The 13,650-nt window shown below is 43.8% G+C and overlaps 1 protein-coding gene across 1 annotated transcript in view; it reads right to left on the bottom strand.

Moving 5' to 3' along the window:
• The window catches only part of MYO1E (myosin IE), a 202,075-nt gene that overhangs the window by 45,576 nt on the left and 142,849 nt on the right, over positions 1-13,650 (bottom strand). The window contains exons 13-17 of the mRNA XM_060005875.1: positions 12,872-12,958; positions 11,694-11,861; positions 10,227-10,312; positions 7,979-8,060; positions 2,408-2,514 (exon numbers count right to left, since the gene is read on the bottom strand). Coding sequence (XP_059861858.1) covers positions 2,408-2,514; positions 7,979-8,060; positions 10,227-10,312; positions 11,694-11,861; positions 12,872-12,958 — 530 coding nt within the window. The remainder of the gene's footprint in view (positions 1-2,407; positions 2,515-7,978; positions 8,061-10,226; positions 10,313-11,693; positions 11,862-12,871; positions 12,959-13,650) is intronic.

Below are 13,650 nucleotides of genomic sequence, written 5' to 3'. Positions count from 1 at the left end.
TTGCGGTGGCTTCTCTTGCTGTGGAGCATGGGCTCTAGGCGTGCAGGCTCAGTAGTTGTGGCGCACGGGCTTAGTTGCTCCGCGGCATGTGGGATCTTCCCGGACCAGGGCTCGAACCCGTGTCCCCTCCATTAGCAGGCGGATTCTTAACCACTGTGCCACCAGGGAAGCCCTCGTAATTTATTTCTGACGTTGCCTGTGACACCACCCTTCCACTCTGTGGGTAAAACGAAAAAGAGTCCAGAGTCACCATGCACGAGATGTGAGTGTGGCGTGTGAGGGGGTGAGTGTAGGAGTGACGTAGAGACAGCCGGAGGCAACAGATGTGGGAGAGTTCATTCTGTCAGACTGAAGGAGTCCCACTCTGGATTGACCCTCTAATTTAAAGAGGAAGGAACTGAGGACTCAGGAGATTAAGCGTTTCACTCAAACTAGTTAGTGATAGGCCAGCATCAAGATACAGTTCTTCCAAATCCTAGTCTAGCCCTTTGCTCTAGATCAGCTGTTCTCCAACTATGGGGCCCAGACCATCATCACCAGCATCACTTGGAGGCCCAGAAGCTGACTCAGGAACTCTGGGAATGGGACCCAGCGATAAGCCTTCCAGGGGATACTCTGACATTCAAGTTTGAGAACTAGTGTTGTAAGGTAAGAAGCCCCAGACATTTTCTGTCTGTTATCCTCTTGATATCAAAAGAGAAAGTGAGTGACACAGTTCAAAAAAGCAGAGGGCAATTTAAGCACATCCAGGGGAATGACCATGAAGGGGAAGTGTCGGATTCCACATCCAGCTCCTTCAGAGGGAATGGCTGGAGGAGCTGAGCGATGAGCCTGCCGAAGAGAAGATCCCAGGGAAACATGGTGACTGCCTTGAACTAGGAGAAAAGCGGTCACACGGGAAAGTCCCAAGAATGATTCTTATGGCCGATTAGAGGTGACAGTAAAACCGATTTAGAGAAGGACTGGAGAGCTTGCTAATGGCAAGAGGCAACCCAGTGTGAACTGGTGACTTAGGAGTGGGCTGATCAGAGTCTGAACATCATCAATGGATAATATTGTAAGAGGAATCTCAGACTCCCTTAAATGGAAACATTTGAGCAGTTCAATAGACAAGATGCCTTAGAAACACACATCTACTGATGAGACTAGTCAGAATATTGTGGAATGACCAAATGGAAGGCTGCTGCATCCCAACAGCACCTTAACCTGAGAAAAAAAGACTCAGGCTGCACCATAAGGTGTGAAGATGCAAAGAAGGACGTGCAGACAGCAAATGCTTGAGCTTGGGCATTTTCCTTCCTGTTTGTCTTTTCCTCCCCGTAAAGGATCAAGCATTGTCTGCCTGCCGTGGGTGAGAAAGGATCTTGCTGGTAGAATGGGAAGTGGACCCATCCATGTCTCTCAGAAGAGGTAATGGGCAGTTAGGAATTTTTTTTAAAAACAAATTTATTTATTTTTCTAGTCATTTATTTTTGGCTGTGTTGGGTCTTCCCTGCTGCACGCGGGCTTTCTCTAGTTGCAGCGAGCGGGGGCTACTCTTTGTTGCGGTGCGCGGGCTTCTCTTGTTGCTGAGCACGGCTCTAGGCACACTGGCTTCAGTAGTTGTGGCACGTGGGCTCATTAGTTGTGTCTTGCGGGCTCTAGAGCACACGCTCAGTAGTTGTGGCGCACAGGCTTAGTTGCTCCACAGCTTCACGGACCAGGATCTTCATGGACCAGGGATCGAACCCGTGTCCCCTGCATTGGCAGGTGGATTCTTTTTTTTTTTTTTTTTTTGTGGCACGCGGGCCTCTCACTGTTGTGGCCTCTCCCGTTGCGGACCACAGGCTCCGGACGCGCAGGCTCAGCGGCCATGGCTCACGGGCCCAGCCGCTCCGCGGCATGTGGGATCTTCCCGGACCGGGGCACGAACCCGTGTCCCCTGCACCAGCAGGTGGACTCTCAACCACTGCGCCACCAGGGAAGCCCCCGACAGATTGTTTTTAACCAGCTCTTTGGAACTTCACTTCAACCCTGAGCTAAGCATTCCAGGCCACATCCTGCGTGTGCTGATGAGCTGAGTGCATTAAAAATGTCTACACAGAGCCTCAAACTAATTTGAAAACCATCCTGACTCTGCTGTATTAAGGTTTGCTTTCTTTTTTCCATCTGTCCCCAGACTAGCCAAGATCAACATAAATCGCTAATTCTGAACTGAAGGGCACTGCTAACATTTCAGGAAAAAACAAGGAGGGGAAAAATATATCTACATAGGCTTCTTCCTGAAAAAGTTAAGACACAGAACACATTGGAAGGCAATTGAAACTGCTCCTGCCTCGGGCATAGGAGGGTCCAGCTTGAGCAGAGGGGAAAACGGGGTGGGACCATGCAGGTTGGCCTTGACCTCCTGTCTATGTCTTCACCATACCTGCTTTCCTCCCAGTCCTTGGGCTTCTTGGTTTCATTGGGTTTGATGCAGCGAATGTAGTGAGGTGTACATTTCATCAGGGTGCTCACAAGGTCATTGGCTTGTTTCTAGAAAGGAAGAGTAACATCATTTAGAAACATGGAACTTGCCCTAAAGCAGACCAACTTTCAAAGGAGACCTGTGTGCAGATGTACAGCTAGAAATTCATCCTCATGACAGTTTGTTCACTAGGCTTAACTCGGGCCTACTACACTTTCTTAAAGCTCTACTCACTGTTATGGTGATTTGAACACTCTCAAGTGGGTTTGAAATTAGATTTTTGAAAACGATGAGGTATTTTTAGTATAGTTAATAAAATAAGACAAAAAAACCCCACCCCCAAACCCAGTAAATCCTCCCATATAATTCTTTTTAGGAGAAACAGGGAAGCATGCCAACTGTTAACAAATTTAGTTAATTTTATATTGACTGACGGCCTTTGCAAATACATTTTTCTCATAAACTCTGAGGGGAAGGGAGGTGCACAAACGTATTTGCAAGGATAGATCATCAAAATCCCCTGTACTCTTTTCAGGCAATCTAACCAATGAAGAATCACCTTATTAACATGATGGAAATTCACAATTAAAAAGTGGGAGATACATAAAAATCTCAGAATTCATAAATCTTTTATAGGGCATTTCATTCACCTTCCTCCTCAGCATGTCCTTTTCCAAACCTGCTGACTCACAGCCCTTTCAGTGTGGCAGGAAACGTACTCTTGCACGAACTAAAATATTCAATGTAAAATCAGCTCTTACTACCTGTGCATCGGGTACCCACGATGGAACTGGGTTCAAGAAGAAAAAGCCACATAAATAAAGCTGAACTTGCTTATGAGGTATTTCAAATCATGAGTGCCACAAATGTTGTTTGAAGAAACAGGAGCAGAGCCCACATCAGCACTCCCAGCACCACACAGCTGAGCATACCCTATGGATCCAATCATGGGGCACACATGCAACCTCTCATTCTAAGCAAATCAGCACAAAGAGAGAAAACCTCTAAAAGAAAATAGAGGAAAGGGATCTCCAAAGCCAGAAAACCATTACAAAGTCAGCAGAAGGGATCTGCCTGCAGTAGTCAACCCTCTCTCAATTAGGACTTTTCTGTTTTCATGGGTTTGGGAAATCTGAAACCCTTGAGAAAAACTCTTGGGTATATTCAAAGCAAAAGTTCTCTGTTTAGATGTGCAGAATATGGCATTCTTTGCAATGCTTGGAAGTCAGGGCAAAGGTGCCGAGGTTGTATGATCAAAGCAAAGCTCTACGATAAAAATGTAAATTGACTCTCGTCTTCCTTGTTGATGAGAGAGAGATTGTACTTGAGAACAAATTTAATGATCTTTGCAACACGTAAGATGAAGCTGGGGAGGGACTGGTTATAATAAAGCTTTACTTTTTAAGTTCCCAAACTCTTAATTTTTATTTTTAATTTTTACGTATAACTTAGCAGACTCTTTAGTCCTAAGCATTTAGGAGCATACCTTTTCAACTTAGCATAAGAAAACACAGGGGGCAAGTTCGACTTAAGTTTATATGACACTTGACATACTTCTTTCTATTGAGCTATTCAATAGCTCAAAATAGTAACGGCTAACAAGTACTGAATATGCTTCATGGGCTAGACACATGGATTTTCTTATTTATGCCTCAGAATTTTAAGAGGTAGCTTCTTACAATTATCATTCCCATTTTTTAGATGAGAAAACAGGGCCTTAAACAAATAAAGTATTACTCAAGATGATATAACTAGTAAGCAGAAGTAAGGCTAGAACCCAAGTCTGTGAGCTACCAAGTTTTTTTCTTAACCACAATGCCATCCTCCTCCTTAAGGAAGATATGGGATAATTTAGTGTGATAACAAAAGGAATTAACTGGGTGAGTTAGGATTAGAGAGAAGCCTTTAGGTTTTGGAATAATCATTTTGAGCAAACAGGAATATATCTCAAAATTATCCTGTATTTAGCTATGGGTCAACTTTAAATGCCCCCTGAAGTGGTTGGGAAGCAGCAGGTTGGATTTACTCTGGCTCCAGACAAGAAGAGGCCATGAGTTAGAACAGAAAGCTACCAAAGGCACTTGCCCTACAAGGGCAGAGGCTTGCCTACAGAGGCTTGTCTACTTGCCTACAGTAGCAGGCATTAAAATATGCAGACAGGGGCTTCCCTGGTGGCGCAGTGGTTGAGAGTCCGCCTGCCGATGCAGGGGACACGGGCTTGTGCCCCGGTCCGGGAAGATCCCGTGTGCCACGGAGCGGCTGGGCCCATGAGCCATGGCCGCTGAGCCTGCGCATCCGGAGCCTGTGCTCCCCAACGGGAGAGGACACAACAGTGAGAGGCCCGCGTACCGCAAAAAAAAAAAAAAGAAAAAAAAAAAGTGCAGACAGGACAGTGAGAAAGGCTTAGGGTGACAGCTCCCCATTCTACCCTCCACATAGATTGTTAGCAAGCCTGAATTGGGATCCTGGCTCTGCTCTTTGCGAGCTATGTTGCAAATCACTAACTTTCTTTGGGCCCCAGTTTCCCCATCTGTAAACTAAGTAGATTGAACTAGAAGACCTCTAATTTAATCTGAAGGGTGGAATAGATGTTCAATGTCTACGAGTCCAGTTACCTCACGGCACTCGCGTCTCTCATCATATCTGCTCCTGTAGAGGCCCAGTCTCACTTAGATACAGCTGTAGCCCCGTCCACTTTGCCAGCTCTGAGCTCCATTCCCTCAATCGTTGGCTCTAATTTCAAAACCGGTCCCTTTTAGCCACAACAATGTAGAATTTAGGAAAGCCTCAAAAATGACATGTTATTAAGGAAAGAATACTCTTATTTAAAAACAAAGATAGTGGGAGTTCTCACCAAGCAAATATTCTATTAATTAAATCCTACAGAACAGTTTTAAATTTTAAGGAATTAGAATACAATAAGATTCCCAACACTAAAACTACCTTGAACATAAATTTAATTTTTCTTCCAAGGAACTCAGGATCCCTTTAAACGTTTAACCTCAGGGATATCATTAAGATGATACTTAGTTACTATATATAAAATAACCAACAAGGTCCTACTGTATAGCACAGGAAACTATACTCAATATCTTGTAATCACCTATAATGGAAAAGAACTTAAAAAAGAATACATACATATATATGTATAACTGAATCATTTTGTTGGACACCTGAAACACATTGTAAGTCAACCATACTTCAATAAAAATTAAAAAAGAAAAAGATGATACTTAGCATCTGCAAAACATTGTAGACATGAAAGGTGTAAGAGATTGGGCCACGGCTATACATCTCTAAGAGGTGACTCGGGAGACATAAAACAGGGAGAATCTCATTCCTACATGGAGGCAGAGTGTCAGACAGGCAGAGGTCACACAGCTCACCAAGAGGATACCACTGGTGAGAATATGCACAGTACGGTCTCCCTAGATGAGCTGGCTGACTTCAGGCTGACCTCCCCAGACCATAGCAGTCCTGAACATTTTGAGTACACCCGGAAGGTGGCTATTTTGAGCATAATACTAGACGAGAATATGAAGGGGTCAAGTCTTCCAAGGAGGAGAAAAATGCTCCTAACACCACCCTGCTTTTTATAGGGAATAAGTTGGACTGAGAATCCAGACCACTTGAACGTGAGTCACTGCAGCCTTGAGGATCTGGGCCCCTTGGATCTGAATGTGACAGTCTTGTGACTAGATTTTCCAGCCTGGAGCTAATCCTGATCCAGGACCTAGAAGTTAAAGCTTGAGTCAGAGCTCCGTGCAGATGTCAATTATCTGGGGCCTCGTGAGAACCGCATCTCCTCCCTGCCGTCAACTCTCTGCCCCAGTGAACTCAATCCAGACACTGTCCCAGGACTACTGTAGGTCTCAAGTTCCTTGAACATGACTGTCCTTAACCCCAGAGGACTCTACCCTCCAACTCAAAACCCTACCCTCTAGCGTGCGCCTGACTTCCTGCACAAAACCTGAAGCTCCTCCGGATGGAAGCGTCTCGTGGCTGTGATGTTCCCTTTATTTCACGCAGGGCTTATGCCCTCAGAGGCTGGGAAGACAGGCTTCCATAGGTGCAGCACTCGGAGAAGAAAACGCTCGTGAACAAAACAGGCAGCAGCAACTGTGGTGTTCACGGGGCCGGGGTTATCGGAGGGCACTGTGAGAAGGACATGTAGGATCTGGACACACAGAGCCACACAGGGGGATGGACAGTCAGAACAAGCACATCAAGTGTCCACTGAGAATTAGGCAGAGATGAAGAAGCGTGGCAGAGAGGGAGGGGACAGATGGAGTATATGGAACAGGAAAGCATACACGGTTTGGGCTTATTATGTTTCAGGCAGTGTGTGCCTTAGAGGGACGATGGAAATTAATCACCACAGTACCCCCCTGAGATAGGTACTGAAATCTCTAAGGCAAAAGAGGCACTGAGAGTTTAGGTAACTTGCTGGCGATCACATGGTGAGGGATTTGAACACAGGTGACGAGCCCCAGAGCCCTACGTACTCTTAATCACTCAATGATTCCATTGATTATAAAGACAGGGTGGTATTTAATTGGTATGATTCTTTAAAAAACTGTATTTAATATACACTCTACTATATATAAAATAGATAATCAACAAGGACCTACTGTATAGCACAGGGAACTCTACTCAGTACTCTGTAATAACCTACACAGGAAAAGAAACTGAAAAAGAATGGATATGTGTATATGTATAACTGAATCACTTTGCTGTACACCTGAAACGAACTCAACATTATAAATCAACTATAATATAAAATAAAAATTAAAAAAATATAATAAAAATATAAAATAAGAAACTGTTTTTAACTGGTATAATTAAATAAGAAAACGTTTAGTGACTGTTTTTCAAAAAATTACATGATGGAGTGTGTTTGACACAACCTCTAAATTCAGAGAGTAATCAGGGACAACCGATTTCACCACACAGTGCCTCCGATAATTCAATGCACTCTCCATGAGAGGCTCTCAAGAAACACTAAGAATTCCTCTGACTTTGAGACACTGTGAAGCCCAGATGCCTGTAATTCACAGAAAGGAGGGCCCACAAGACCCAGGGCGGAAGGTGCATGAATTCCCCATATAAGACCCAGTAGAATTTCAGGTTCGTAAAGTTCCGTAATTGGCAAGTTCTGGGGTCTGGTCTGGAAAAGCATCATCAAAATCCAAAATGTGGCTCTTGATCATAAAATCTCTCTGACAGTTTAATGTGAATTCTCCTAGATTCAGTATAAAGCCACTTCCTCTTAGAAAGTAACTGATTATCATCTGCTGACTATTAAGCTATGAGGTACTTTAATACCCATTTGGGGTTTCAGTACAGCCAAGTCCAATTCACCTGCATCCTGTAACCCGTTCTCAAGCAGCAACGTTACTTCTGGCCATCGTCTGTAACGAATCTGTGACATCTCCCTGACCGCATCCCGGCCCGGGGGTGTAGTTCCTGACGCCTAGAAAACCCTACCTCTTAATAGGCATCCATAAATTTCCCTATTAAAATAGAACAAACCTTTATTTTGCTTCCAGCAGTAGTTGGGCGTCCTTTCTTGTCAGCCTGCAGATTTTCCGGAAATAAAGACTTTATAAAAGGTCTGGAAAAGGAGAAAGAGAATGCATTAGCAATCAGTAAGTACCTTGGGGGCTGGAAAGCCTGCTTCCATAGAGAATGGAGACAGTCGTCCAGAAGCACAGAACCTTGGATACAGAATGGCCATCTGACTCAAGCCATCAAGCTGTGACCCGGGAGAAAAAAAGCAGTGGACACAAGAAACGTAGAGAGAGAATTCTAAGACAGAAGCATCTTGGAGTCTAGACCTGAAAACTAAAATTTTAAACTCTGCCTTTCAAATTTCCCCACCCACTAGAACTGAGATACACCTTGGCAACAGGACACAACAGAGGGGGGTCAGTGTGGGTTTTCTGAGTTAAGTAAGATAGACCAGAATGCAGGGATTTCTATGAATTGTCCAGATCCAATGCAGATTCTGCTTCGCTCCAAAGCAGGGTTTCTCAGTCTCGGTGCTACTGATATTTGGGATTGGATAATTCTGTGCTGGGGCCTGGGGCTGCTTTACACACTCTAGGATGTTTCACAGATCAGTGGCCTCTGCCCACAAGATGTCAATAGGGCACTGTATCCACCCTCCCTTCCCTCAAGCAAAAAACCTAGACAAAATGTGTTTTGAGTATGAACAATTTTAAGTGCAGCTAATCCACTAATGCTTTGCCTGCTGAATATGCAACTTCATTAGTAGTTGTAACTGAGCTACAGCTGTTGACAGGCCTGCCTCAAAAGGCACAGGGCAGGGACAATGTCTTAGTCACCTTAGTGTCCCTGGTGTCTGGAACAGAGCCTAGTACACTGTAGGTGCTCAATAAATATTTGCGGATTGAATGAATGAATGAATGAATGATGTGATCCATGTAAATTAGGAATCTGCCACTCAAAGGAAATTCCCCCTAAATGACTTATTGGGCATCACGGATTTTCTAGGAAGTCTCCACAGCATTCTACTTTCATAACCTCACCAGACACAATTATAGATTTTTTACAGCACATGTGTTTACCAAACAACAGACCATGTCTACATGACAGGAGTTTTACATGGAAGTGTCAATAGCTCTTGAATTTTGCAGTAATTTTAATAATTAAAAAAACCTCTGAAAGCATGCCTGCACCTGATTTTCATAAACTCCAAAAGCCAGGACTTGTGGCTTACCTGACTTTTTAAGAGCAAATAGATTTTACGTTTTGAGAGAAGAATCTCCGAAGTGAGGGGTGTGAGTGCCACGAAAGTGCAGGCCTGGGGAGATGAGGGCCAGGGAGGAGTGGAGGCTGGAGGGAGGGGAAGAGGGTTAAATGGAGCAGAACTTCGAACCACGGACCAAAAAGGAAACTCAGTTTTGCCTTCATTGAAGTCAGGCCTTTTCTAGAAAATTATCAGGCTTGCAGCTGTTGATCAAAGAAGTTAACCTTGATATCATGATAGTTGAAGTAACAGAGACTAAAATGGCAACTATTACTTGGAGACAGCTCTAAAACTTGTAAAATCTGGAAGACTGTGCAATATTGTACTTGCCAGGCATGGACAGGCCTGATCATGTAAATGACATCTCACATCACTACCCAGGACCACGGGGGACCTTTGCACGGAAGAGGCAAGGAAAGGACATGGCAAAGCTGGCCCTGGGAGCTCCAGCAGCTTGCAAGGCGGATGCCCCCACTGCGCTATGCTTTTAGCTTAGTCAGGGTCTTGGGGGTTAAAATGGATCTCTGAGTGCCCCTCCCTGAGTTCTTGAGCCATTTCCCAAGGGCTTCAGCAATTCAGGTTAACTTCGGTTTAGCTAAGCTATTAGCATTTTCAAAAACAGAGGGAGAATTCTTGGGATGATGTCCCGAGGGCAAAGTGTCACAGAGCCAGACTGTCTCACTCTTAGACAGTCAGGCACAGCCATCCCAACCCAACTCCAGAACGGGCACTTCTCCCTGATAAAACCATTGAAAATGATGAAACTGGGGGCCCTGAAGGGCATGCAGACAGCACTTAGCATGTGGGGTGGGAAGTATCAGGGGTACAAGGGAGAGACTAAGACCGGGGGGGAAAAAGCTGTTTTGAGAAGCTGAATTGTCTAATGATAACCCAGACCCAACAGCACAAGGAAACGTAACGCCGACCATTCGAATGTCACACGTTTGTTCTAATATTGAAAATCTGGTCAAACCTCTATCCCGTGTCGGATAAGGCAAACACACTTACAGCTCACTGCTCTGCATAAGCTCGATCAGATCCATAAACAGCACGTCACGGTTCCGCTCACAAAAGCCATCCATGTCATAGGATACCTGGCCAAGAATGGAAAGATATCGAATTTTACCCTTTAAGTATTTCATTGAACAAAACGTCCAAGCTGGCATGGCTGTCCTCCAGAGAGTGTGTGTATTTCCAGATATAACAATTGGGCTTTCATCCCGATCTGTCACATTAAGGCTGTGCGTGTTTTAACTTGTTAGATGACTTCAGCTGGTGATGGCCTGGAGATGCTGACGGATGGTCTCTGGCTGCTTACACGATCCAAACGATACATGACCAGGACCCCAGCTCTCATGATTACATAGCCCTTCTTCAATGGGTCTATAGGGGTATGTAAATAATACACTTAATTCTTCCTCTAAATTTTAGGTAAGATGGAGTAATATAAAACACTCTGTGCTCACTAACGGACTGCAGTGGGCCATGTCATCTGAGGCTTTGCGATCTCTCCTACAAATGGTGTCAGAGTTAGATCAGTTTAGTTGAAGTCTCATGCTCAAGGACCCTCCTTAGTTAATAAGAGACTTATTGGGATGAAGGGTGAGACCAATGAATTTCCACAGTACTAGGAAGTCCCCAGATATCATGACATCAATTTACTTATCTGTGTATCACCAGTACCCACACAAAGCTTGGTACCCAGTAGCACCCAGTAATCACGCATTTTATGAGAACCCCAAAGGGAGCCTCTGGTCCTTATGTATACTCCCAGGGAGGATGGGCAAGTAAAAAATGCAAGCTTGTGATTGCATGAGAGGTGAGAAAAAATCTCATTCCTTCAGCAGTTAATATGTAGGTTGGGGCTTCCCTGGTGGCGCAGTGGTTGAGAGTCTGCCTGCTAATGCAGGGGACACGGGTTCGAGCCCTGGTCTGGGAGAATCCCGCATGCCGCAGAGCAACTAAGCCCATGAGTCATAACTACTGAGCCTGCGCTCTGCAACAAGACAGGCCGCAATAGTGAGAGACCCGCGCACCGCGATGAAGAGTGGCCCCCGCTTGCCACAACTAGAGAAAGTCCTCGCACAGAAACGAAGACCCAACACAGCAAAAATAAATAAATAAATAAACTCCTACCCCCAACATCTTTAAAAAAAAAAAAAAAATATATATATATATATATATATATAGGTTGATTCATGGTTATGTTATATTAAGGGTGATTCATGCTAAAAAATAACACAGTGGTGTATACGCACTATCTTTTGTTTGTCTCTCCAAATATTTCATGGGTCCCATGTTGTTGAATGAATGAATGATGGATGAATAAAACACACTGAGGCACATAAAACTCTATGGACATTGCTTTCAGTCGCCTCGTGAGAAAATAGATTACAGACCCAAAGGCTTAATACAGATAGACATTGAAAAGGATGGCTTCCCCTTTCCTGCTGAAGCCCTGCTCCCTGGCCATACCTTCCCAGCGTAATGGTGAATAATGAAGCCTTGGTTCCAGCTGTTGAAGTGCTCATGGTTCCCAATCTGCATCTGAAGTTTCTGGAGCAGCGTCTGATCCGCTCCCTCACCCACCGCGTGCATCGTGGCACATACATCATCCAGGATGCTCATGATCCCAGGGGGGTTCTGATGGGACCAAGAGAGCAAAGTCCCAACTCAGTGACTGTTTTAAAATATATACTGTTTATCAGGTCTTTCCTTAAGCAAGGAAACCGCTCCCTAGATTTAAGATACCATCTTGAAAGTCAATCTTTCCCTTTGAGGGAGAATGCTATTAATACTCCCAAATGGGAGTCACCACTTAGATCTAACGATGGGGGAAAGTCCATTTTCAAAAAAAAAAGAGAATAGTTTAACTCCCTGAAGTTTTATTCAAAGCCATAAACAGAAAGATCATTATCTGCTCACTCCTATTTGTACTAGGTTGATTTTTTAAACCCGAAAGATAAAAACATTTTCCTTGGACCCTAATTCATTTCTTAATGTTCGCTTTCAGCCTGTTACCCATATAGACATGGTTAATACAGCTACACACTGGACACATTCTATCATGTATTACTTTTTCTGCATAGCACTAGTTTATAAATAATCCTGCTGTTTTACACAGTCTTTATACTTATGATTTTGATGGCTATATTTCCCTACTCTTCTATGCTATCGTTTATTTAAGGACTGAGTTCTCTATGGATGTTTTCACTGTTTCCAGTTGGGACTTTTATTAAAAAAACAGAACACAACAGTACTGTACAGATCTCTCTCTATACCCTTTTATTTCCTTTTGAATCATTTCTAGGGCTAAAGTCCTAGAAGTTGTATAAATGGTCTAGGAGGCAGGGTCAAGTTTATATCTCTTCATATGCTATGCCATCAACATAAGCCATAACCGTCTTCTCTTAAGATTCAGTAACAACCTCCGTTCGTAAATTGGCAATGTACTCATACACATGTGCATATTAACTACAAGAGTAAAACTCTATTTTCACACATATACCCATAAGCAAAATAAACGTAATCGCTACAACTCTCTGCAAATCAGAGCCGTCACTTTGCTTATTCTAATACAATGACAGAGAGAACAAAAACTCACGTAGTGTAAACCTGTAAGCCGTGAAGAGACACACCAGACCGATACTTACAACTTTGTTCTCGATGAGGTCACACACGATTTTGTTATTAAAGTAATCGATGGGTGTCCATCTGATGCCTTCTTGAACATATTCTTCCTGTAGAACAGAAAGTGGGAATTCACAGTATTACCCAGCGGAGACCAGCTGGAGCTCTGCACATGATGGATACCACAGGCACAGGAATCATGAGGAAAGAAAAACCTGAATGCCCTTCAATAAAAACTTGCAATCTTAATTTTTTCTAAGAGGAAGAGGAAAGGGGCATTTCATAGCTTGGTCATTTTTATGTTTGGTTGGAACCATATGGAATTGATCCCATACAACTGTTTTTGACTTTAAAATGGCTTAACCTGTAGGTCCAGTTATAGAACAATCTTTTTGAACTCAACATGGAACAGAAGTACAGATTAGCATCTAGGTACTTAAAGGGAAGGCCCCTCATTGGCCCCTCATTCAGGTCTCATTACACTTGATGAACACCATCACACTCTCCTGGTTTTCCTCCTTCCTCAGCAGTCTGGCTTTGTTAGCTTCCTTTGCTGGCTCTTTCTTTTTATCCAGATCCTTATACTGATGGAGACTTTCAGGGCTCAATCTCCCAGCCTTGTTTCCTCCACTCTCGTTCTCTAGGTAATTCCAATCAACTCCCTGGCTTAAAATAACACCTATAGCCTAATGACACCTGAATTCATTTCTCTAGTCTAGACTTCCCCACTGAGTTCCAGATTCATATATTGATGTATTTCATATACTGGAATTTCCACCCAGAGGTATAACAGGCCTCTCAA

Source organism: Delphinus delphis, chromosome 2, assembly GCF_949987515.2.
Source record: "Delphinus delphis chromosome 2, mDelDel1.2, whole genome shotgun sequence".
Lineage (NCBI taxonomy): Eukaryota > Metazoa > Chordata > Mammalia > Artiodactyla > Delphinidae > Delphinus > Delphinus delphis.
Note: the sequence above shows the minus strand (reverse complement) of the source record. Positions and strands in the feature narration are given on the sequence as shown.